Source organism: Hippocampus bargibanti, linkage group LG11 (assembly GCF_051943395.1).
Source record: "Hippocampus bargibanti isolate YZ-2025 linkage group LG11, ASM5194339v1, whole genome shotgun sequence".
NCBI lineage: Eukaryota > Metazoa > Chordata > Actinopteri > Syngnathiformes > Syngnathidae > Hippocampus > Hippocampus bargibanti.
Genome location: NC_142744.1, coordinates 6,247,180 through 6,269,997, shown reverse-complemented (window position 1 = coordinate 6,269,997; position 22,818 = coordinate 6,247,180). Strand labels below are relative to the sequence as shown.

Here is a 22,818-nt window from a genome sequence, read left to right as displayed (position 1 = left end):
GTCGTCAATATTTGACTGTCTTATCTTTGTTGTCTGTTGTAATTTGTTGACATGTTAAGCAAAATCTATACAATTTAAAAGGAGGCAATATCGGCCAATTAATTTCAGAATCAGAAAGCCTTTAATAGTCCCACAATGGGGCAATTTGCAATGTACAGCAGCAAAATTGAAATGGTTGGGTGAAAAGACAAAAACAAACTATTCTATGCATAACAGAAATAAAATAAATAAACAAAATAGTAGAACGGAAAGGGATTTACAAACGGTTAAGAGCTGCTGTAGAGGCAGCCGCACAGGAGGTGCCATGATGGGGGGAGCTTTTACAAGAGCGCCATCTGTAACAATGCACTTGACATGATAGTCAACTCAAAGCAAAATAATAAACACAACAGGAACATATAAACATAAAATAATTCGGCCCCTCAATCTGTTTCCGGTGTATCACCCAAAAGCTTTGATTTTCTTCAAAAGACGACCCTGCGCCTTTTACGCAGGTGCGCCTTATCAGAATCAGAATCAGAAAACCTTTATTCGTCCCACAATGGGAAAATGTACAGTCCACAGCAGCAATTTGAAAGTGGGGATCAGAATCAGAATCAGAATCAGAATACCTTTATTCGTCCCGCAATGGGGAAATTTGCAGTCCACAGCAGCAATTGAAGAGGGATGGGGTTGGGGTGGGAGTGAAAGGATAGAAAACAAGATATTCTAAGCATAGTAAAATAAAAATGTCAACTGTAATTTCCCCTTGTAGTGCCTTATAATGTGGTGTGCCTTATATTTGGGAAACATTTATATATTTCTATATTATATTTGGAAAACATTTTAAATCATTGAAGGTGTGCCTTATAATCCAGTGCGCCTTATTGATGGAAACATTTTGAAAATACACCATTCATTGGGGGTGTGCCTTATACTCCGGTGCGCCTTATACACCGGAAAATATTGTATACTATATTTATTGGTACTTAATCCCTTACTTTTAACCCTTTCATGCACAGCGGTGACGACAGTTGGCAGCTTGTCATGTTATCAGATTTCAGGGTGAATGAAAGGGTTAATGATAGGATGTTGTCTTTGGTTGTTTTGAAAGGTCTGGGCCATGACAACGCCTGGGTGGGTCTAAACGACCGCACAGTGGAGGACGACTTTCAGTGGACTGATGGCAACGAACTGGTCAGTCAGCACTCTTTGATATTGCCGCTGTCCAAAATGTCTTTATACAAAGAGCAGCAAGTTAAATAAAAATACTCCCCCCCCCAAAAAAAAAATATAATTCAGAATCCAGTCGTGCAGCTTGCTGATAAACCATGCGGAATCTTTTACAGGTGTACGAAAACTGGCGGGAGAGCCAGCCCGATAACTTCTTTGCAGGAGGCGAGGACTGTGTGGTGACCATTGCTCATGAGGATGGCAAATGGAACGACGTCCCCTGCAACTACAATCTGCCTTACATCTGCAAAAAAGGAACAGGTACTTTTTATTTCACACGGCCAATGCAGTTAAGAGGTCGCACTGTTCAGCTACAAACAACTGTGTAAAAGTATTGACCGCCGTTGTGCAAATAATAGGCAAATAATTACTTTCGGATTTATCAGGTCCAGGTGAAATTATCATTTGAATCATGACTGTGATAAAAAAAATGATGGTCATCAAAGTCAAACAACTTAATTAATAGAAACAATCATGATTGATATTTTCCCAGTCTGGTAAATAAACAATAAAGAAGGCAAAAATCTATTTTTAATTCATTCACTATGAGACCATGTGCAAAAATGTGTCCACTCCAGTGCCAGGGTTTTTGTCATTTTCACTCAAAATGCAGGACCCACAGTATATTGAGTTTTAGAACGACACAAACATTCAATGCGAGTGTAAGAAACCTTAGACTCTCTTCTTTCATCAGAAAAAATGAGTTAATTCCTAAATTATATAGGTCTGGAGTTATCTGAGCCTGAAATTAGGGTTGCTGTACAAAATACCACAGATACATATTGATTTATATAGCGCTTTAACAACAGCGGAAGCTGTAACAAAGCGCTAACATGGACAAAAGGCAAATGCTGCCCTCTCGTGGGAGTCGAAAAACATTGCCAGAGGTATGACCAGCGCGTTATCGGCACCCTCTCCGCAGGAAAAACCGTAACCTGAACAAACTTGCGTCATGCTTTTCAATACCCGGATAAATTCGGGAACGGCAGTGAATTAATTAAAAAGGGAGTCATTTGGTGTTCTTGAGTTTTGAAAGGCGCTCATAAATGAAATGTATTATTATTATTATTATCATTTAAGAATAAACCATTATGTTGTTGACGGAAGGGGGAAAAAAATCATGATTTTAAGTGTGTGTTATCAAGGAGAGAGAGCAATTTGAAAAAAATAGCTGACAGTTATGAAATCATGGATGTGATAATAGAATATAACCGAATGTCCGAATGTCCATGCTTTAATTCAATGGGCATTGTGTCTCACCTTCAGGTGTACCTGTTTTGGCCTCAAGGGGGCAGTATAATACAGACAGTCATAATAATCAAAGGGACTTGACAACAATGTCGTTGAGCCTAGTCTGGAGAAGTCAGACAGGTCACTTACACATCGTGAAACCGTCAAATGACAATCCCTGCTTCGACTTTGCTCTTCTTTCCAGTGTTGTGCGGGACCCCCCCTGCTGTGGAAAACGCCCAACTGGTCGGCAGGCGGAGATCACACTACGACATCCATGCGGTGGTCCGCTACCAGTGCTCGGAGGGCTTCTACCAGCGTCACATCCCCACCGCCCGCTGCAGGGCCGACGGCAGCTGGGAGCGACCCAGGATCATTTGCGCTAAATGTAAGTCCGCTCAATGTTATGGATGTGAATCCTCACATAGCCCATCACATTTTTTTTCAACGGTCTTTGGAGCCGAATATAAGTCTTTTGAAATAAAAAGACAAAAATAAAGACCGCTCTTCGTGCTAAAAATACCTTGATCAGGTTTTCATCGCAAGAACAATGACTGTGGGATGTCATGTTTACTAAAAAAAAAGCATCTTGTTTGATTTGTCTCCACATTTCAGCCAAGAACATAAAATCAGATGGGCGCACTGTTAATAATAGCAACAAATCTTTTTTTTTTCAATCAAAGAAAGGCATCACTTGTAATAGTAATAATAATAATAATAATAATACATTTAATTTACAAGCGCCTTTCAAAGCACCCAAGTACCCTTTACAATTATATTAATGTTCCTGTTAAAAATGTTGATAATGGCATCATAGCAATTATTGAAAGGCGCTTAGAAATGAAATGCATTATGATTAAAATATGCTTGTACACAAAAACATATTTATTTAAATATTCATGATTATGTCGATTCAGTCTGCCGCCATCTTACAAATAAATTATTATTAACCCTTTCATACACAAATAATAACCTGTAACCTGAATATCCGACTGGACCCTCCGCACCCTGCCCACCTTTTCCAGCGACTCCCCTCAGGCAGGCGCCACCGATCTGTGTGCAGTAATTCCATCAGACATAAACAGCTTTTTCCCCCAAGCCATTAACTCAACAGTAACCCAAATATAACTTTATAGTGCCTTTTTGCAATTTTTTAATGATGATAATAGTGCAGCGTGTTCTACCGAAGACAAATTGCTTGTGTTCTACATATTTAGCAAAGAAAGATGATTCTTATTCTGATAAGCGGTGAAACTGTTCACTATATTAACTCATTCACTGCCAGACGATGTGCAAAAAGTCTCCAGTGCCAGGGCTTTTGTCATTTTTCACTCAAATTACAGAACCAACAGAATATTGAGTTTTAGGACTACATAAACATTCAATGTAAGAAAACTTAGATTCTCTTTATTCATCAGGAAAAAAATAGTTAATTCCTAAATTATATGGGACTGGGGTTATATGAGCTTGAAATGGGGGCAGCTGTACAAAAGGCAAATGCTGAACTATTGTGGAAGTGAAAAAAAACATTTCCAGAGGTCTGACCAGCGCTTGATCACATTCATTCATTCATGCTGATTTCATCAATGGACAAAATGGAACCATCACAGTGATCATTTTATTCAACAGTCATCAGGATCTACTAAAAGTGTATAGAACACCGGTGTCAAAGGCAAGGCCCGGGGGCCAAATTCGGCCCACCACATATTTTTTTCCGCCCGTGAAAGCAAATCAAATTTGTGAAATTCCATGATGCTTGCTAATATCTAAACCAAAATTTCATATTTTTGGATGTAAACCACAATAACAGTCATTATTCTTGACTTCAGATTTGAAAACTAGTTATTCATTCATTTGTTGTGCGTTATGTATGTAATATGTGGAGGTGATTAAACATTCTAATGGCTTCCCTGAAACCATAACTACAATGTGGCCCTCGGCAAAAAATGACTGACACCCCTGGTATAGAACATTCCAGATTTATTTTTTTTAATATCGTCCATGAGTTATTGAATCTGCATTCAACTTCAGAGTATGACCCTTTCGCCACTCCATTGCTACTCACAAAACCCGCATTCCCTTCCAGCCCGGCGCTCCCACCGCTATCGACGCCATCATCGCCGAGAACGGCGCGAGCATCACGGCCACAGGAGGCACGGCGAGGGCCGCAAGACCAGGGACAACGCGCGCAGCTACGACTGAATCAAATAACACGCCGGCTGCCAAAGCCGAGGTGCTACCGGTTGGCTCCCGCAAGCAAAGCAGAAATTTCTTCTGTCTGCTTCTAACTGCTTTCTCCCTCCTGACCAGTACGTAAGGTTTTATTACTATCACACATCGAGTTGATCTCATTAACTGCACCGGCTTTAGCTGTTTTCATATTTTTTTTCCCCTGAAATTTTAAACTCACTTCCTTTAACTAAGGTCCAACGCGAACACTTAACCGTAAACACTAGATCTCACGAGCTCCCTAATCTTTTTCCTCTCTCGCCCGCCGTGATCTTGATTCGATCAGACCGGCAGGCAGAGTGTGTGTGCGTGTCTATGCGTGCATGAGAGAGAGAGAGGAATGTTTTTGTTTGTGATATGAAAATGACTCGAGTATTCTGTTACAATTGAGGCAAGAGAGCAAGGTGACCCTCTGCTTTTTTTTTTTTTGGTTTGTTTGTTATTTTGGACGTGCAAACACACGCATTGCATATTCAATTTCTACTGTTTTTTTAGACGTATTTTCTCCCTTTTGTGCCACATTTTATTGATTACTTTTGCTAGTGAAAATGCTCTGCTGTACTGTTATTTTGTACTTATTTGATGGAACATTTTTTTTCTAATTCAGTATTATGTCATACGGTCAGCCAGTATTAACATGAATCAATTGATTGTCTCTCATCTGAATATTGTATACATTGTGGTGTTTACTGGCTGATGTTTAATCAATAGCTGGACCTTGTCCAATAGGATCATGCGCCTCAAGCACTCTCGGTGACTCAGTGAGTGGCATTGACGTCTTGATTGATTATGTGAATGAGATTATTTGACTCCACTCACTTGTACCTAAATTGCTTCAAACTTCCATCATTGCATGGCTACGTTTTCTTGATGGCTAGAATGTGGAGATTATTTTATGTGATTTTTTTTGGGGGGGTGGGGGGGGGGGGGAGTCTTTGATATTTGAATTGTCATCTACCTTATTTTTGGTGTTCTTATGATGTCCTGTTGCCGTTATCATTCTTAATAAAGAGAAAATGATCGAGCATTTATGATGGGTATGGTGAATGATTACTAATGAGAATAAGGAAAAATACCTCCTAACTTAACTTTTTGAAGAACTTTTTTTGTTTTTAACTACTCCCAATGCAGGCTCGCAATGATGTCACGTGATAGATAGCAGATGATTCATCCAGGGTTCAGCTCTTATCAGTTATATGGGCCAGCAGTGAGCAGCACGAAGAGCACTGTGACATCATCATTGGGTAAAAGATCAGCACCACTCAACCCAATGTTACTGTGTCAACGGTGAATCGCGAACGTATCAAATTCCAATTCAAAACATAGATGCAGATTTGTACTTCATAATAATCGGCACCTTTATTTTGCGATATGAAACTTTGCAATCACACTTTTTTTTTTTTTCCGTTTTTGGCATGGTGTTTAACGTTTACCATCATGTACACTTTTTGCTTTGAAATCAATTCTGATCGTTCATCAGAATAGTTTTGAGACCTTTGATCCTGAAATTAAAATGTTGGTTGTTATTTAATTCACTCCAACAGCTGAAGATAAGGATGAGGAGAGACAGGAAGTGGATGTGTTGCATGAGTCACCCGAAAGCTGTGCTCGCTGATCACAGTCCTCACCCCCATTTAAGAACCGTCGTATCAGTCCAGACAAAGGGAGTGCTGCACTTGGCCACTCACAGCTACATGATTGCGTCTTTCCTCCAGGTTTGGTGTTAGGACATGTTTTTTTTTTCATATGGAAGTTCTTTAGAGAAACAAACATTGCCTTTTTGTCTAGTTTTTCTTCTTTTTGCTATTGCTTTGTCCTTTGGGAACGGGTTTCATGAAATAAGCAGGACTGTTGTGGCAGCGCAGAGCCAGCAGAGCTGGCACGACAGCAAGGAGTACATTGAAGGTGATAACGGTCCACAATTTGTCTGCTGGGACTCGATATGTGAAGGGGGTGCGGGAGTGTAGAGATGCTCCGATGTGGCACCACTGGGCCTTTAGACAGAAAAGAAAGTTGGCTTTTTGTTCTAAAAATAAAACATCATACAACATTTAAACACACGACAAGCACACTTTACCTGGGCAGTGGCTCCGGCAAAGACGAGAGTCCAGTCTAGCATCCAGCTGCAGCCTGGTCTTATCAGACCATAGAGGAGGAGGCTCATCAGGGGCACGGCATAGAACAAATAGACCAGCATCTATGGAAAATACAGTTTGAGCCATGAAAATACAGTAAAGTCTCGTTATATCGATAGTACTTCTTATTACGATACTATTTCTATGAACGCAAGGAGAAAATTTACATGCCGCAGGATCGGATATATCGATAGTCCGGTTATATCCATATTTTTTTCCGACTCTCGAGAATATCGATATAAAGAGACTTTACTGTATATGCTCAAAGCCTCTAGAAGGTGGAATAGGATTGGATAGACAGACAGATAGTAGAAATGAAGTCTAAGATGGCGCCCGGTTAGGCAGCCGTCAGCAAGTGCTCTCCCTGCGTATGTGGAACTGTCGCGGCTTGGAATTGAAACGGATTTACGTAGGACAGGAGATGTGAGACAATCTCTTTTCATCAATGGATGCTACAGCTTCGTGTTTGCTTTCAACAATTAGCTTGTAGCAGACGTGCAGATTTCACCATGACGTCCCTGATCTAGCGGTGAAAAGGATGCTTTGACCTTCTCCCCTTTCATCTAGAACTGCTTCATACAACAAAGAAGGTGCAGAAATGTTATGTCACATTATTTGTTAGTTGGTTATTTTTTGTTGTTTTGACTTCAAGATGGCGCTGCGAGAGTGGCTGCCTTTACAGCAGGTCCAGTATTTTGTTTTTCTACCAAAATTGAATCCAATCCAATATGTCAGTCCAGGTCATGGGGGAGCATTTCCACAGTGGGCTTAAAATGGGCAGTAAGCTTGTCCGTGATGCAAATTCAAAGATTGCCGATTTTAAATAACGACACGAAGCTGTTCTAGAATTTGCGGCTTCAAGGTAAGAATTACAAAAGCAAAGCCATTTATGCACCCTGAATACAACAGGATTTTTGTGCAAAGGCTGGATTTGTTTGTGATTCCTTTGTACACCTTCATCACCAAACCACAATAGAGCATGTCAACTCCTACAACAAGACGTACACAAACGGACAGCAGCCATTGTGAAAGTGAAACAGTGCATTTCTTCTCCCTCTGACTCACCATCACCTTCGGGAAGCCCACCGGATCTTTAAGGTAAGGTTCAAACTGATAAATGTATCTGAAAGAGAAATCCAAAGGACAATCCAGCACTACCTGAAGAACAGCGAGAAGAATATTTTTACACATTTTACACAGATCATTGTTATATATATATATATATATATATATATATATATATATATATATATATATATATATATATATATATATATATATACACACACACACACACACACACACACACACACACACACACACACACACACACACACACACATATACACACACACATATATATATATATATATATATATATATATATATATATATATATATATATATATATATATATACATTTACACACACACATACAGTATATATTTTTTAACCACTCTACTCACAAAGCCTCTAAAAAGACAGCCGGCCACACCGCCGAGAAGCAATACAGCAAACTGCACATCAAGAGGACGACAGAACAGACCTTTCATTTGCTCGGCCATGATCTAGTAAACACAAGACAGTTTCAAAGTGATGTCATCATTTAACTTGAGGTGACAATTATGGATAAAAGAAGAGTGGGCATCTTGAACACATCAATCTCAAATTTTCTAACATTACATTTGGCTGTCTCGGAAGAATGTGGGCTCTAACTTTGTATACCTTGTCTGCTGTGATGATAGGCATCACTCTGGGCCTACAAAAAAGGATGGAAGCTGCCCAAACAAGTGCTAAAAAGAAAAGAACATTTCGCAAAAAAGCTGGATAGATGTTAGATCCATGTTTACCTAAAAAAAAAAAACGAAAAAAAAAGATGAAAAGACATTCCAAAATATTAATTCAGAACATTTATGTTCCCAACCCACCTACAATCACTCCCAGGATGTGAACAAGTTGATGCATGATGGAGGATCCCACCCAAAGCAGTGAAAGGCTACGGTAAGATTTCCTGCAATGATCACGACAACTTTTAATTATCTCATAAATATATAATACAAAAGGAAAAAATAAGAGTAATTGATAGAAAATAGAAGTTATAATATTTAAAAGTTTCGTGTTGGTTAGTCGGCCGAACACAAGGCTCGCAATGGAAGCACAGAAAATCTGGTGTCAAGCTGCTGTGAACAGACACAGCCTATTAAACTGTCATCCTCAGGTAGGAGATCTGGCCTTGGGCGTAATTTAGGACTTGGTAAACTCCTTCACAGGAAGAGCTCATTAGCCAGGTTACAAATCTATCAGTTCATGGAATGACAACCCATTAAAATGTCTATGTTCTGTTGATTTATGGATGTTGGTGCGTGGGACGTCAGTCGATTATGAATGACTGCGTCCCCTGCCGGCAGTAAAAGACTGTCTTCCTTTGTTCGAGCCTTTGTTCACAGTGTCCGAACAAACATCTTTGACAGTAATTAATCCTCAATTTACCCTCTAAACATGCGATGGATGATGACAAGAAAGAGAATCAAGTGAACCAAACCATCCCAGTACGACATCATCACAGCATAGGCAGTACTCAGATGAGGTTCACCCTGCAGAAAGAACGCAGCAAATTGTCATTTCAGCTTTAAATCAAGCATAGATATTGATTTCAGGATACACGAAAGGTTACCATCTTGAGGTAGAATCCCATGAACCCTGATATGAAGCCATCCTGCTCCAGGGCATTCGTCAGACCCGCCAGAGAGGTAAAGGTAAACACTGCAAACACTGGACAAAATGATACAGCTGTCAAAATGGAAATGTGCCTATCTTTAACAGTCCATGTCACACGTTGGTCTGTCTTTACCGTAAAATAAAGGATCCACTCTCTTTTTATGTGGTGCGGTTATGAGGCGTAAAAGAAGAAGAACAGATCCAAGGATGGCCACGCCGATTCCCAGGATGGGCAGAGGCCTGCAGGAAGAAATGATGGATGGGTGGTGAGGGAAAAAAAAAATCTCATCTTTTTGTTTTCATTCTTAACACTACTTAAAACATCACCCCATTCATGACCACACTGTGATTGCCGTATTTTCCGGTGTATAAGGTACACTGGATTATAAGGTGCACTATTTTCAAACCTTTTCCATATAGAAGGTGCACCTTCAATGAATGAAAAAAGTGTTTCAAACAGAATATATAACAGTTTTCCAAATATAAGGCACACCACATTTTACGGCGGAGGCTGGGGTTACGCACAACAGACGTTCCCCAATTTACGAACGAGATACGTTTCGAATGGTCGTTCGTAAGGTGAATTCGTTCATAAGTTGCTTCAGTGCTATATTTTGTATGGAATGTATGATTAAAGCTTATATAAGTATGTTCAAGGCTTGTATCAGTAATCTGTATTGGTTTGTAGTGAAAAATAAACATTTAATAAAATATATGCTATATAAATATATATACTGTACATATACAATTTGAGAGAAAACTAACATATGTTACTACAAAAATGGTCATATGTACCGTTGTTTGTAACTCGAATGTTCGTAAGTAGGGAAGTGTCTGTATTTCTTCTAAAGGCGGAAATGAAGATTTGGAGAGTTGCAAGACCTCTTGTGGCTCAATATTACTTCACATATAAGGGGCATCTGCGTATAAGGCGCAAAGTCATCTTTTGAAAAACAACGAAGGCTTTTGGTGGGCCTTATACACTGGAAAATAAAGTACAGTACATGGCAATGACAAACTCCCGACTGACAGTCTCCACAATAACCTCGATAGAAACACATCCCAGATCAAGAATCTCATTGGAATTCTGAGCACTGACACTCTTTCCAGCAGCCTGGGAGGATATCGAGGAAAAGATTTAAGCTCCTGAGAGTACACATCTCAGTCATCTGAAGTGGGGAAGCTGGCAACTTCTTCGGAAATTAAAACAGGTGCTCCTCCCATCTCTTGCTGTGTTTTTTTTTTTTTTTTTTTTAACAGGAAAACATTTAAAACCTTGCACAGTGTGGTTCTACAATTGCGTGCAGTGAACAGTAAAAGCCTGCAGAGAGAACCTTGGGGCTACACTGGCCAAATACAAAGAAATGGTCGAAAAATATCTAACAGGACACAACCAAAAATAAATAAATACAACCATATTGAGATCATATACACACCTGTTTACTATTTAATGAATTAATATTGATCACTGCAGACATGTTCTGCTAGTTAAATATGGATGTAAAGTTTTGTTTTGACCAATTAGGAGAGTACTAAAAATGACAGAATTTATTCTGTTTGGCCCCGTGAAGACAATTTCTGATCGATCGAACAATCAGTTCCATTGCAAATTCGTGGAATAAATACTTCTGGTAGTGCTCGTTTAAATGTTAAAACGAGGCTTCGACAGTTAAATACACACTGGTCAAATAAATAGACTCGGTGCTTTCATGCAAGCCAAAACAGAGAGTGAAACCATTTCCGTGCGAACAAACTTACTCATGGAGTGCAGGGACATTGTTCATGGTGTACAAGACTGCAGGGGCGAGCAGGGAGAGGCCCAAAACGCACATTTCCTCGGGAAGCCTCATGATCCAACGCTCAGCTGTTGCTCTTTGGAGACAGAGAGTGAGCCCAGACCAAAATAGGCCCCAGGTACTAATTTAACGTCGCAAAGAAACGGATGGACACATACTGCTGTCCCTTCTGCTCTCCTTTAGTAATGAATCGACACTCGTACGTGTTCAGTCTCCACCTTTTCCCCAAGCAGGTCTCAAAGTCCAGCTCTGGTGGTAGAGGTTTAAATTTAAATATGTTTATTCGAGGTCGTCGCGTGTCACTTTACGATACAAAAATTCTTCCCTTTTCATCTGTGTGATTTTTTTCCCCTCGCAGTTGAAGTAATTTGTGCCTATTTTTCTCTTTCGTGCCCTATTTTGATGGTGTAATTAAGCCAACACTGACATCTGGTGGGCGTAGTGGTTCATGTCAACGAAACTCGTTCATAAATTCTTTACACGTAAAAATAGAATAATAATAATAATACATTTTATGAGCAGCGGCAGCCATTCGCGCCAGCGTTCACTCAACCCGGAAGTAACACACACCACTAAATAAAATATAACATAGTCATCGGCATATACGTATTACTTAGCGTTTTAGTACAATGGTGTGTAAAAATTTGACTTATATTTATTATAATAATAATAATACATTTTATTACAAGCGCCTTTGAAAGCTCGACAAGGACACTTTACAGTCACAGACAAGCATAGATACAATAATAAATATAATACAATTATAAATAGAAACAAGAGATACACAGAAAATGCAATTTTAAAGGACAACCGACGTCTCCGGACAAGTTGTGTCCATAATTTGTAAAATGGCTTCAAATAACTTCTACTGAGCGTATTTTACAAAGATTCCACCGCATATAGCTATATTTTACGTTTTAAGACTTGTGCTGAATATTCCGGAAGTCTTGTTTTTGAGTTAGTGACGAGTCCGTACGTGACGTCACTGAAGGAACGCCCCTGACCGAAAAAAAAAAAGACACATTGTAGAAGTCCTTCCATCACGTCAATGCTTGTTTGGTCTGAAAACCTCATGTTGCACCAGAAAGAGCCAGAAGTGGGCGTCCAAGCTCCATGTAAGGAATTCATCAGCCTGTGGAAACGGGCTGATGAATTCCTCACAGGAGCTCTGGTGGCCCTTTTCTGCCTCAATTAGCAAACAAAAAAGTGACGTCGGTTGCCCTTTAAATAGGTGGGTTTGTTCTGTAACTGAAATTATCCTTCCCCTTTAAAGAAATGGTTTTCCCATCAATGTGTTCCAAGTAACCCCTCACTCCCCAAAAAGAATCTAAACAAAATATGTCCTTACTTTAATATATAATGCTTAGTTTAATCCATGATTTTATCTTTTACCGAAACATAGAATAATGACACCGCTAAATCTTCTTCTTCTTTTCCTTTCGGCCTTTCCCTTCAAGGGGTCGCCACAGCGAATCAGTAACCTCCATCTTCAGAGGTATAATACACATGTTTGTTTTGGCCTAGCTTTTACGTCCCTTTTTTATGTCCCTTTGTGGCTACAGAACAAGCAACTCGCTCAGTAAAAGTGTCCCAAACTTCTTCTTTTCCTTTCGGCTTTCCACCGCTAAATAAAATGGCAAATTACTTAGAAAAAAAACACCACATTAACAGAATTTTGTTGTTAGAAATATTATACAAGTTACAAACGTTTTTATTCAATGGCATGAGAAAGTGTTTCCAAATATTTGACATGTTGACTACTGACACGTTATGTGTCCTCGGTTCCTTATGTACCTTGAAAGAAATGAAGGGAGTGTGTTCGATTCCTTAGGAGACCATCTGTCGTGTTTGCTACAAGATTAACAATCTCCCTGTAGGTCGGATATTTCCATTCTTGATTAGATCCTGGATTACACTCACGGGTAAGCAATAAAATATTCTCTTTGTTCAATTCACCACATTTTCTTTCACATAAGGATCTGAGTGGATTACGCAACATCTTCAGCATCAACATTTCCAACGCAGGCCGTCTTCTAATTCAATTTATCTTCTGCAACAAAGCAGCTGAAGAGGATTACTCTCATGTTGCCACAGAAACTTCACGGCCAGTGACAGTGGAGAGGGGAGGAGTGACAGAGGAGAAAGACAAGACAGTCAAGCCTGGACCTCCTCACAACATAAACCCATATTTTTGAGGTACGCTCACTTGTGTGTGTTCTGTCATGTTGCACCCCCTCATCATCGGCATTATGACCGTCAACACCTCTCTCACTGTCATCTACTGGATCTTCCTCCTGGGTGACGTCTACTTCAAGTGGATTTTGGAGCCAGAGGACAAGCCCAAGAAGGTGGTCACCCCCGCCTGAGGGTCCAACATGAGCCCACCTGACCTGAAGTGTTGTTAGTATCTAGCACAATCGACAGCTTTTAGAATATTTTTTTTCTTCTTCTGAGTCTTCTTTTGGGGTTTGTTATTTTCTGAAGAATATTCCAAATTCACTGAGGAGTCCATGAAACAGGTATGTTCTAATACTGATCTACATAACATCATGGTGATATGTTCTTATACTAGTATGTCTGTGTAGGCTCTCAGTGGTACAGGAGTAGTCCATCCATCGATGAAAAGGTTTCTCCAGCCGTCATATAGCTTCTTTGAAGGTGTCCGACATTTCACTTCTCATCCGAGGAGGTTCGTCAGCTAACTAAAGTTGTGCTGGTAACTCTAATGGACATTCGGGATATATATATATATATATATATATATATATATATATATATATATATATATATATATATATATATATATAACTATATATATATATATATATATATATAGTTATATATATATATATAATATATATATATATATATATATATATATATATATATATACAGTTATATCGATATCGGATATATCGATAGTCCTGGTTATATCGATACTATTTCTATGCACGCACGGAGAAAATTACATGCAAACAGGGTCGGATATATCGATAGTCCCGGTTATATCGATATTTTTTTCGGACTCCCTTGAATATCGATATAACGAGACTTTACTATATATATATATATATATATATATATATATATATATATATATATATATATATATATATATATATATATATATATATATATATAAGGTTACCACAACTTTCGATCGCTGACGAAGCTCTTCGGATGAGGAGCGAAATGTTCGACATCTTGAAAGAAGTACGGATGACGGCCGTTTCATCGATCGTATCTATATACCATTGCTATTGCCATTGCACCTATTTAAAATCGCTCTTTCTCTTGTTTCTATTTATAACTGTATTTTATTTATTGTATTCTATTTGTGATTGTATTTTATTTATTATTGTACCTTTGCTGGTCTGTGACTGTAAAGTGTCCGTAAGAGCTTTGAAAGGCGCTTAAAATGTAATTTATTATTATTATTATTATTATTATTATTATTATTATTATTATTATTATTATTATTATTATTATTGCACAAAAAACAACTTTATTCTTTATTTTCTTCATTAAATTGACCATTTGTCAGCCACAAGATTAAGGAACGAGCTGTGTTCATATTTATGTGGCCTAGCATGTCGTTTTGAGAATTTCAGAACACACAGTACAGTACACAACCCACCTGCTAATATGCTGACGTGATTAAAATGGAGCTGTGTGATGATGACGTGAACAAAATCCTAATCGAGGATTACAACGGGGATCACCTTGACGACGCCGCTGAACTTCTTCGAACAGACATATTTGACACGCCGATCCTTTCTCATCTCGTTCAACATGAGCTACGAATTCTTCTGCGGCCTGCATCCCGTGTCTTGGTTCATTCTCTTGGCAAACGTCGCCGTCATTATTCTGGAATGGCAATTTGTCATCTCTCGCTTTGTCCAAATTAATATGCCGCGGAAGGAAAATAAAACGGAGCCTTGAAGGAAGAAATGCGATGGACTTCTCTGATCAACCTGTCATAGCGTGTGTTTATACTAGATTAAAGCAATATGGTGCGTTTATGCTGACTGAGACAGAAGCCTCACTTAAAGTTGGGTCACGTTGACTTTTTTTCTTTTTCTTTGTGGTCCTTTTCAGATGCAACGGACATTCGCTAATTTAAAAAAAATACATTTTAAGGAGGAAAAAAATCTGAGAAGTCAACAAATCTTGATTTCCAGGTAAGGGATCTTCATTTTGGGTACGATATAAACATTGTCATTACAGTTTTTATGAACTTATAATGGCATTTGGACCAAAATGTGTTATTTTTTTTTAAACTGTTTTAAAACGTGTTTTAATTTAAAACAGAGTCTTATTTTACAGACTCTTACAGTTTTAAAACGTCTGCTTCAGGGTCATTGATAAAATTATAATTGACATATCACAGGGAGAACATGAAAGCTCCAGATTGGAAAACCGGACTCCAGGTTCAAATCCGGAACCTAAAACTATTGATAGCAATGTGCAAAGTGCTTGTCTACTAAAAGCGCCAAATGAATGACTACCGTATTTTCCGGTGTATAAGGCACACCCAAAAGCCTTCATTTTCTTAAAAAAAAAATACACTGCGCCTTATACGCAGGTACACCTTATATGTGACGTAATATTGAACCACAACAACTGTTGTCAGCAGCCACCAACTCCATTATCCCCCGTAGAAGAAGTCGTACGTCACCTCTGCCTCTACTGTAGCGTCTTATAATGTGGGGTTCCCTATATTTGCCAAACTTTTAGATATTTATATATTATTTTTGGATAACTTTTTTCATTCATTGAAGAAGCACCATATACTCCAGTACATCTTAAATGTGCAAAATGTTTTAAAATCCACCATTCTTTGTGAGAGCGCCTTATACGCTGGTGCGCCTTATACATCAGAAAATACGGTATATTTTACCGTCCTTACCATTGTTGGGAAAATGGAACATTAGGGTACTACTGGCATGAATTTCCCATTGAGGAATATCGGCCAATTTTTCATCAACTGGCTGCCGCTGCTCACCCACAGAAAAACTTATCCTGTGACTGTAAAGTGACCTTGAGAGTTTTGAAAGGCGCTTAAAAATGAAATGTATTATTATTATTATTATTATTATTATTATTATTATTATTATTATTATTATTATTATTATTATTATCAAATGAAGTTTGGGAACCATATTCAAAATGTTGATGAGTGCATATACTGTATATGAATGCATATATATTTTGTTATTATATATGGAAAACGTTTTTCATTCATTGAGGGTGTGCCTTATGCTCAGGTGCACCTTATACACCAGCAATTACGGTACTTTAAATGGGTTTCATGATGATGATGATATTTCTTGGCCACATTGTCAATTCTATTAAGGCTATATTTACTTTCACGTCACCTTTTTTTCTACCCTATCTAGTCCAAACTGTGTTTTGGCTATTCTTCAAAATGACCTGCTCTCACATTCTTATCTACCGTCACTTTCCCTCACAACAAAACACCAATCAATCACTAATCTATCTATCTATCTATCTATCTATCTATCTATCTATCTATCTATCTATCTATCTATCTATCTATCTATCTATCTATCTATCTAGCTAACTATTAGCTATTAGCTAGACAGCTAGCTATTAGCTATATAGCTATCTATATATTAACTATATAGCTATCTTGCTAGCTAGTTAGCTATTAGCTATACATTAGCTAGCTAGCTAGCTAATGTAGCTTATTCCGGGTTGAGTGAACGCTGGCGCGTGTGGCTGCCGCTGCTCACCCACAGAAAAACTTATCTTGTGACTGTAAAATGACCTTGCGAGTTTTGAAAGGTGCTTATAAATTATATGTATTTTTATTATTATTATTAAAGCTTGACTGAACATTTGCTTTCAAAGAGATTGTCCACTAGTTGAAAACAACTTTACTCCAACTGTGACCCTGAACGCCTCACGGGGGAGCTTTGTCGTGGAACCCCGACGGCTCCTTCAGATGTCCACAGCGAATAATGAAGAAGAGGACGGAGACCAGGCGGTCTATTTCTTGGACTACACCCCCCCATCAAGAGATGCCATAACCCTGCCACGCAATGTAGTCTTCGTCCTCATTGGGGTGGTCTTGGTTCTAGTAGCCACATATGCCATAGTAGGACACCTGATCAGAGATCTCATGCATGACCTTGCAGGTAACTTGAGATAGAAAGCACCTGTCAGCTCTTTGGTGCTTTCTCACCGAACCAGTGTTTGGACCCAGATCTGTCCCAGAACTATCCTGAGGTTGTATTGGTGTTTTGACCCGGTATTTACCACGTGTGTTGTTTTTATCCTCCATCCAGTCCTTTTTCATGTCTTGGTTTTGTTCTAATCTTACATCATCATGAAAGTGAACCCAAATAAGCGTTTTGCATGAATCATGACATCAAAATAGTGCCAATAGCCACTATGATCGCGGTTTGGAATTGAAGCGGATTTACGTGAGAAAGGAGATGTGAGACAATCTCTTTTTGTCAATGGATGCTACAGCTTCGTGTTTGCTTTCAAATCTTAGCTTGTAGCAGACATGCACATTCAACCATGACGTTTCTTATCCACCGGTGAAAAGGAGGCTTTCATCCTCTCCTCTTTCATCTAGAACTGCTTCATGGAATAAAGTACGGTATTTGTCTGGTACTCAAACGTCATAGAGAATATGGGGAAAGTCATTAAGATAGCACAACTGTCCATGTTTTTATGTTCTTGTTGCGTTTATTATTTTGCTTTGTGTTGACTATTATGTGAAGCGATATGTTACTACTGTTTCGACAGCGCTATATAAATTAGGATGAATTGTATTGTATCGTACTCAGGGGTAATGAAATGGTCGGATGGATGAATGAACGGATCGATCGAATTGATCGTTTTATCCACTGTTCTTCTCTCCCCAGACTGGATTCTTGGCCCCAAACAGGTGGAGGACCGTTGTGCACAAGATAGAACAGCAATAGAAGAAGAAAAGCAGCCCAGTGTTTTCAATCATCTGACAGAAATAGACCAAGTGAGAATGGAGGGAGAGATAGAAAGAATGTTGCCAAGTTGCCAATATCCGTCCAGCCCGTCTCCTCCCGGAAGCATCATCCCTTCATTGCAAGAAGATCCTCCCATGGCATGTCGATGCAATGCCCTTTGAGCCATGATGTCATAAACCCCCCACCACTCCCACCCCGCCACCCCATCATAGCAGTCACTGTAGTGGTGCTTAATTAAATGACTTTATTATCTTCTTTCATTGTATATAGGCTACTTCATTTAAAGGGCAACCGACGCCTCCGGACAAGTTGTGTCCGTAATTTGTCAAATCACTTCAAATGACTTCTACTGAGTGTATTTTACAAAGATTCTACGACATATAGCTATATTTTACCTTTTCAGACTCGCGCTGAATATTCAGGAAGTCTTGTTTTCAAGTTGATGACAATGCCTGACGTGACGTCACGTCTGGAACGCCCGTGACCGAGAATGTGACACACAATGCATTTTGGGTACTTCGTTTTGATCCGTGTTGATGGCAAAATTAGAAGGAAAACACATAAATAACGCAATGGTGAATCGTTGTGTGTTGCACAAAGACTACTATTTGATACTAGTTGACACAAATTCCCAGCCGACAAATCAGCCCATTTCCAACAGAGATTGGGTGCCATCTTGTGCATTTTGAGAACTATTGGAATCATATTCATAAATGGATGAATAACAAGAAAGCATCTTCTCCGAATCTGAAGCCATTGTTTTGATTCTAGAGCAAGGCAAGACATCCTGGCGTGACGTCACGAACAAGGGGGCGGGACCTTCTGAAACTCGCCATTTCCGAGGTCATTTTGAAGTAGTTTTGGGACACTTTAACAAGATTTTATTGGTGTTTTGCATTTCACTAAAAATATAAGCCTGCGTGTTTTGGGTATTTTAGATGCTATAAAACGTTTTTCTGATGTCAGTTAGGAAACAAAAAAATGAAGTCGGTTGTCCTTTAAAGATAATGAGAGAAAACCTTTCGCGATTACACCTCCATCTTGAAATCGGTCCCTTTGTGTTAATTATTCTATATTGCAACCCGATCATAAACAATGACAACATACACACCCCAAAAAATGTGACATATTGAAATTGATGTTGAATGAGAAAAAAAATTCTTTCATAACTTTGCTGCTGTGAAATGTAAATTTCTCCACTGCGAGACTAATAAAGGCAAATCCAATCCAATCCAACAATACCAACAAAAAAAAGTGAGATTATATTCAATACAATTTTCGGGTTCTCTATCTCTATATGATGGTGTTTTTCCCCAGTAAACAACTTAACAATAAAACGTGTCTCATGTGCTCTGCCATTTTAAACCACCTTGCTGACGTGTAATTCCTGCAATCGTCAGCTGCGGTCAGCTTATTGATAATGGCTTTAATGTTTGTCAACATCAGCATTGTTCGACTTTAAAGTGATGGATTGATAGGTATGGCAATAATAATAATAATAATAATAATAATAATAATAATAATAATAATAATAATAATAATAATAATAATATTTTATTTATAAGCGCCTTTCAAAACTCTCAAGGTCACTTTAGAGTCAAAGGATATTTTTTCTGTGAGTGAGAGAATAGATGGACATGATTAAGGTTCGACAGCTCAGAAGCTACCAAAAAGAGCAAATACGTAATATTGCAATTTTATGAGGTTATTGTGAATCCACAAGTTCTTTCCTAGTCAACGTCACCCTCTCGTGGACGTGTAGTAAATCACACCACACTTGCAGCTACGGACATACCTGTCAACCTGCGAAACACTGTGACCTTACTAACGGCTCAATTTAAAAAAAAAAACATGCGCGTGTGTCATATTTCTTTGCGCAGTTTTATTAACAAAATTTCACATGTAAACATTAATACTTAGGTACCACCTATTTCTAGCAATAATCAAGTATGTTCTTTGTTGTAGAGCATTTTAAATTCTTGTTTTTTTTTGCTGTTGACAAATTCAATTTGTCCACAGCAAAAAAAAAAAAAAAGAATTTGAATTTTTGTTCTTACAACGTATAATGTTTATTAAAAAATACGAATGATATTACGGCAAAAAAAACACGGTAACGTGTTTAAGTTAACTGATTTCAAAATAAAATTCCACTTGACAGGAACTTTTTTCTTCTCTGAACGTTTGTTTCTTCTCGACACTTTTTACACGGACTTGTTTTCTCGGTTGTTGACTTCGCTTTTTACGAGCAGCGATATTTGTTATAATTAACATTACTGCTAATATTTAATGGCGAAAACTGAATAGAAAATATCTCAAAATTATATTTAACATTTTTTGCGTTTCCCGAACAAACTTTCTTGTATGCCGTACACCTCTAAAATGTGCACAAATCGTACAGAATACGGCAAAATACGACCGGTTGAGAGGTACGTACGTATTTGGCAATGATGATGAGATGACAACGGGTTAAAATTATTTATGCCATTTCTCAATATGGGCCAAGTCAATATTCCAAATCTGTAATTATATATCCGTTAGAAATCTCTTAAGTACAATTTAAGTATCCCACAAGTCTGTTCTAAAAATAGCTCAACGGTGACATGAATTAATAGCTTAATTTACACTAAACTTCACCTGCTGCAATTTTTTGAAGCCCATTTGCACATATGTAAATTTGCTCAGAACAGTCTTCTAAAATCAAATAAATAAATGAGTAAATAATACATGTATATATCAAAGGTTAACTTGTCATTGTTACATAGTAGGTGACCAAATCTGCACATTCCCGGGGAAAAGCTTGATTTAACCCATGTATCATTTCTTTTTTTTTCCCCCACAAATCCTGACCATTATTATTTTTTTGTAAATGTATTCGAAACACAAAAAGGGTGACAGAAGCAACAAAATTCTGTCGACCTGAATGTACTTTTTTAATATTTTGAAAGGCGCTTATAAATGAAATTTATTATTATTATTATTATTATTATTATTATTATTATTATTATTATTATTATTATTATTATTATTATTATTATTATTATTATTATTACTGTTGCATCATCATGATAATGACCAGCTAACCTTGAGTGCCTCAAGCTGCTCTAATCTCCTTCAATGAGCTTGTCTCAACATCGGACAGCCACTAATTTGCTCATGTGGGGGAAAAATATCTCAAAGAATTTTTCCCCCCTCCTAAACCTTTTCGGCACCACAATGGGATTTCCTCACTGAAGTCTTCTGAAGCCTACAAGAGCCATGGAGGTACCCATAGACAATTTAAAGCTCCGTTACAAAGAGGAAGATGGGACGGTGTTGTTTGAGAGTTACATACCGCCGTCCAGGGATGCCATTCACCTGCCCACCTATGTGCTTTATCTACTTATGGCTATATTCATCGTGTTCGGGGTTCTCTACGCCATCATCGGTCATCTCATCAAGGATCTCATATACGACTTTGCAGGTGTGTGTATGAATTCTTCCCATTTTTGTGAGCCATGGCTGTTTTACATTCAAATTTCTTCCGTATATGACTATTTGAATGAAAAGCAAGTCAAAAACTGAATAGCATTGTGCTATTTGTGATGTTAAATGTTATGTTTTCCAGACTGGCTCTTGGGGGAGCAGCCTGAAGAAGTCGTGGTCAACTACTGTGAAGCCAAAGATAAATTCGTGGCCGACTGGTGTCCAGAAACCACCCCAGAACTGCAAGAGATAGCCCGAGCTGAGAACAGAATGGCCGAAAACGATGTTATGAATTCACCGGCGATCTGGGTAATCTCTAAGGAGCCTCGGGGGAGCAAAACAGGGCCCCGTGTGGTCTTTGGAAAGATGAGTTAAAATGTGTACTCAGAGACGATCATTTTATTGACGTGGCCAAGTGATGGGAGTGACTAATGATACTTCGTGTCCGATGAGGACATCTAGCGGTTTTTATCGTAAGCGCAGGTGGGGTGGGGGAATGCTGCAATAAAACGGGAGCTGATCTCCTGGGAAGTTTCTTTCGCAATTCATGCCATTTGACATTTTTCAAAATGTTGACTGTGTCTTTCTAGCCACATCGTTGAGTACACTTACATCAATAAAAACATGTTATTGAATTGATGCACTGTTATTCACTTGGAACATGGAAAATTCACCAGGTTTAATATTTTCATTTTCACCTGTTTTCTAAAGTTGATCAATGATTGGTCTCTGCCCTCAGCAACAGTGACGTCATTTTTAATCGACAAGTGGCCATATGGACGCTTAATGAAATGAACAAAAATGTGTGGATTTTACTGCAGAATTTATATTTCACAGGCGCAATATTAATCAAAAGGCAAGCGTTTATCTAATTTGACTAATTGTTTTGGCGTACTTTGAATGTGAACTCCCAATCATGTTCGGCTCGTGTTCCACTCCCCCCCCCCCCACTGCGAAAACTACATTCACACATTCTGTGTTTGTTTTCAATCATCATTTGCCACAATGCCACTCTAGACGACATTGTTTTACAGATTAGGTCACAATTGTTTTACT

The 22,818-nt window shown here is 38.5% G+C and overlaps 3 protein-coding genes and 1 long non-coding RNA gene across 5 annotated transcripts in view; 3 read left to right on the top strand and 1 right to left on the bottom strand.

The window, feature by feature from the left end:
* ncana (neurocan a) overlaps window positions 1-5,883 on the top strand; it is a 39,862-nt gene extending 33,979 nt beyond the window's left edge. For both annotated transcript variants that reach the window (XM_089008463.1, XM_089008464.1), the window contains exons 18-21: window positions 1,094-1,176; window positions 1,329-1,473; window positions 2,648-2,830; window positions 4,529-5,883. In XM_089008463.1, coding sequence (XP_088864589.1) covers window positions 1,094-1,176; window positions 1,329-1,473; window positions 2,648-2,830; window positions 4,529-4,644 — 527 coding nt within the window. In that variant the 3' untranslated portion in view covers window positions 4,645-5,883. The remainder of the gene's footprint in view (window positions 1-1,093; window positions 1,177-1,328; window positions 1,474-2,647; window positions 2,831-4,528) is intronic.
* Window positions 5,884-6,004: 121 nt separating this feature from the next.
* On the bottom strand, window positions 6,005-11,518 carry LOC148891305 (transmembrane 6 superfamily member 2-like). Its single transcript, XM_089008465.1, has 10 exons — window positions 11,283-11,518; window positions 9,658-9,764; window positions 9,481-9,578; window positions 9,297-9,400; window positions 8,735-8,817; window positions 8,532-8,656; window positions 8,273-8,374; window positions 7,872-7,964; window positions 6,749-6,868; window positions 6,005-6,665 (listed from the first exon to the last, which is right to left on the bottom strand). Exons 1-10 carry the CDS (start codon window positions 11,372-11,374, stop codon window positions 6,456-6,458), a joined length of 1,134 nt encoding a protein of 377 aa, XP_088864591.1. The 5' UTR covers window positions 11,375-11,518; the 3' UTR covers window positions 6,005-6,455.
* Window positions 11,519-13,445: 1,927 nt separating this feature from the next.
* LOC148891304 (uncharacterized) lies at window positions 13,446-19,753 on the top strand. Its single transcript, XR_016116520.1, has 3 exons — window positions 13,446-13,839; window positions 15,419-15,501; window positions 18,220-19,753. It is a non-coding gene; the product is annotated as an uncharacterized LOC148891304 (long non-coding RNA).
* Window positions 19,754-21,431: 1,678 nt separating this feature from the next.
* On the top strand, window positions 21,432-22,577 carry LOC148891303 (uncharacterized). Its single transcript, XM_089008734.1, has 2 exons — window positions 21,432-21,760; window positions 21,905-22,577. Exons 1-2 carry the CDS (start codon window positions 21,556-21,558, stop codon window positions 22,135-22,137), a joined length of 438 nt encoding a protein of 145 aa, XP_088864860.1. The 5' UTR covers window positions 21,432-21,555; the 3' UTR covers window positions 22,138-22,577.
* Window positions 22,578-22,818: the final 241 nt, after the last annotated feature.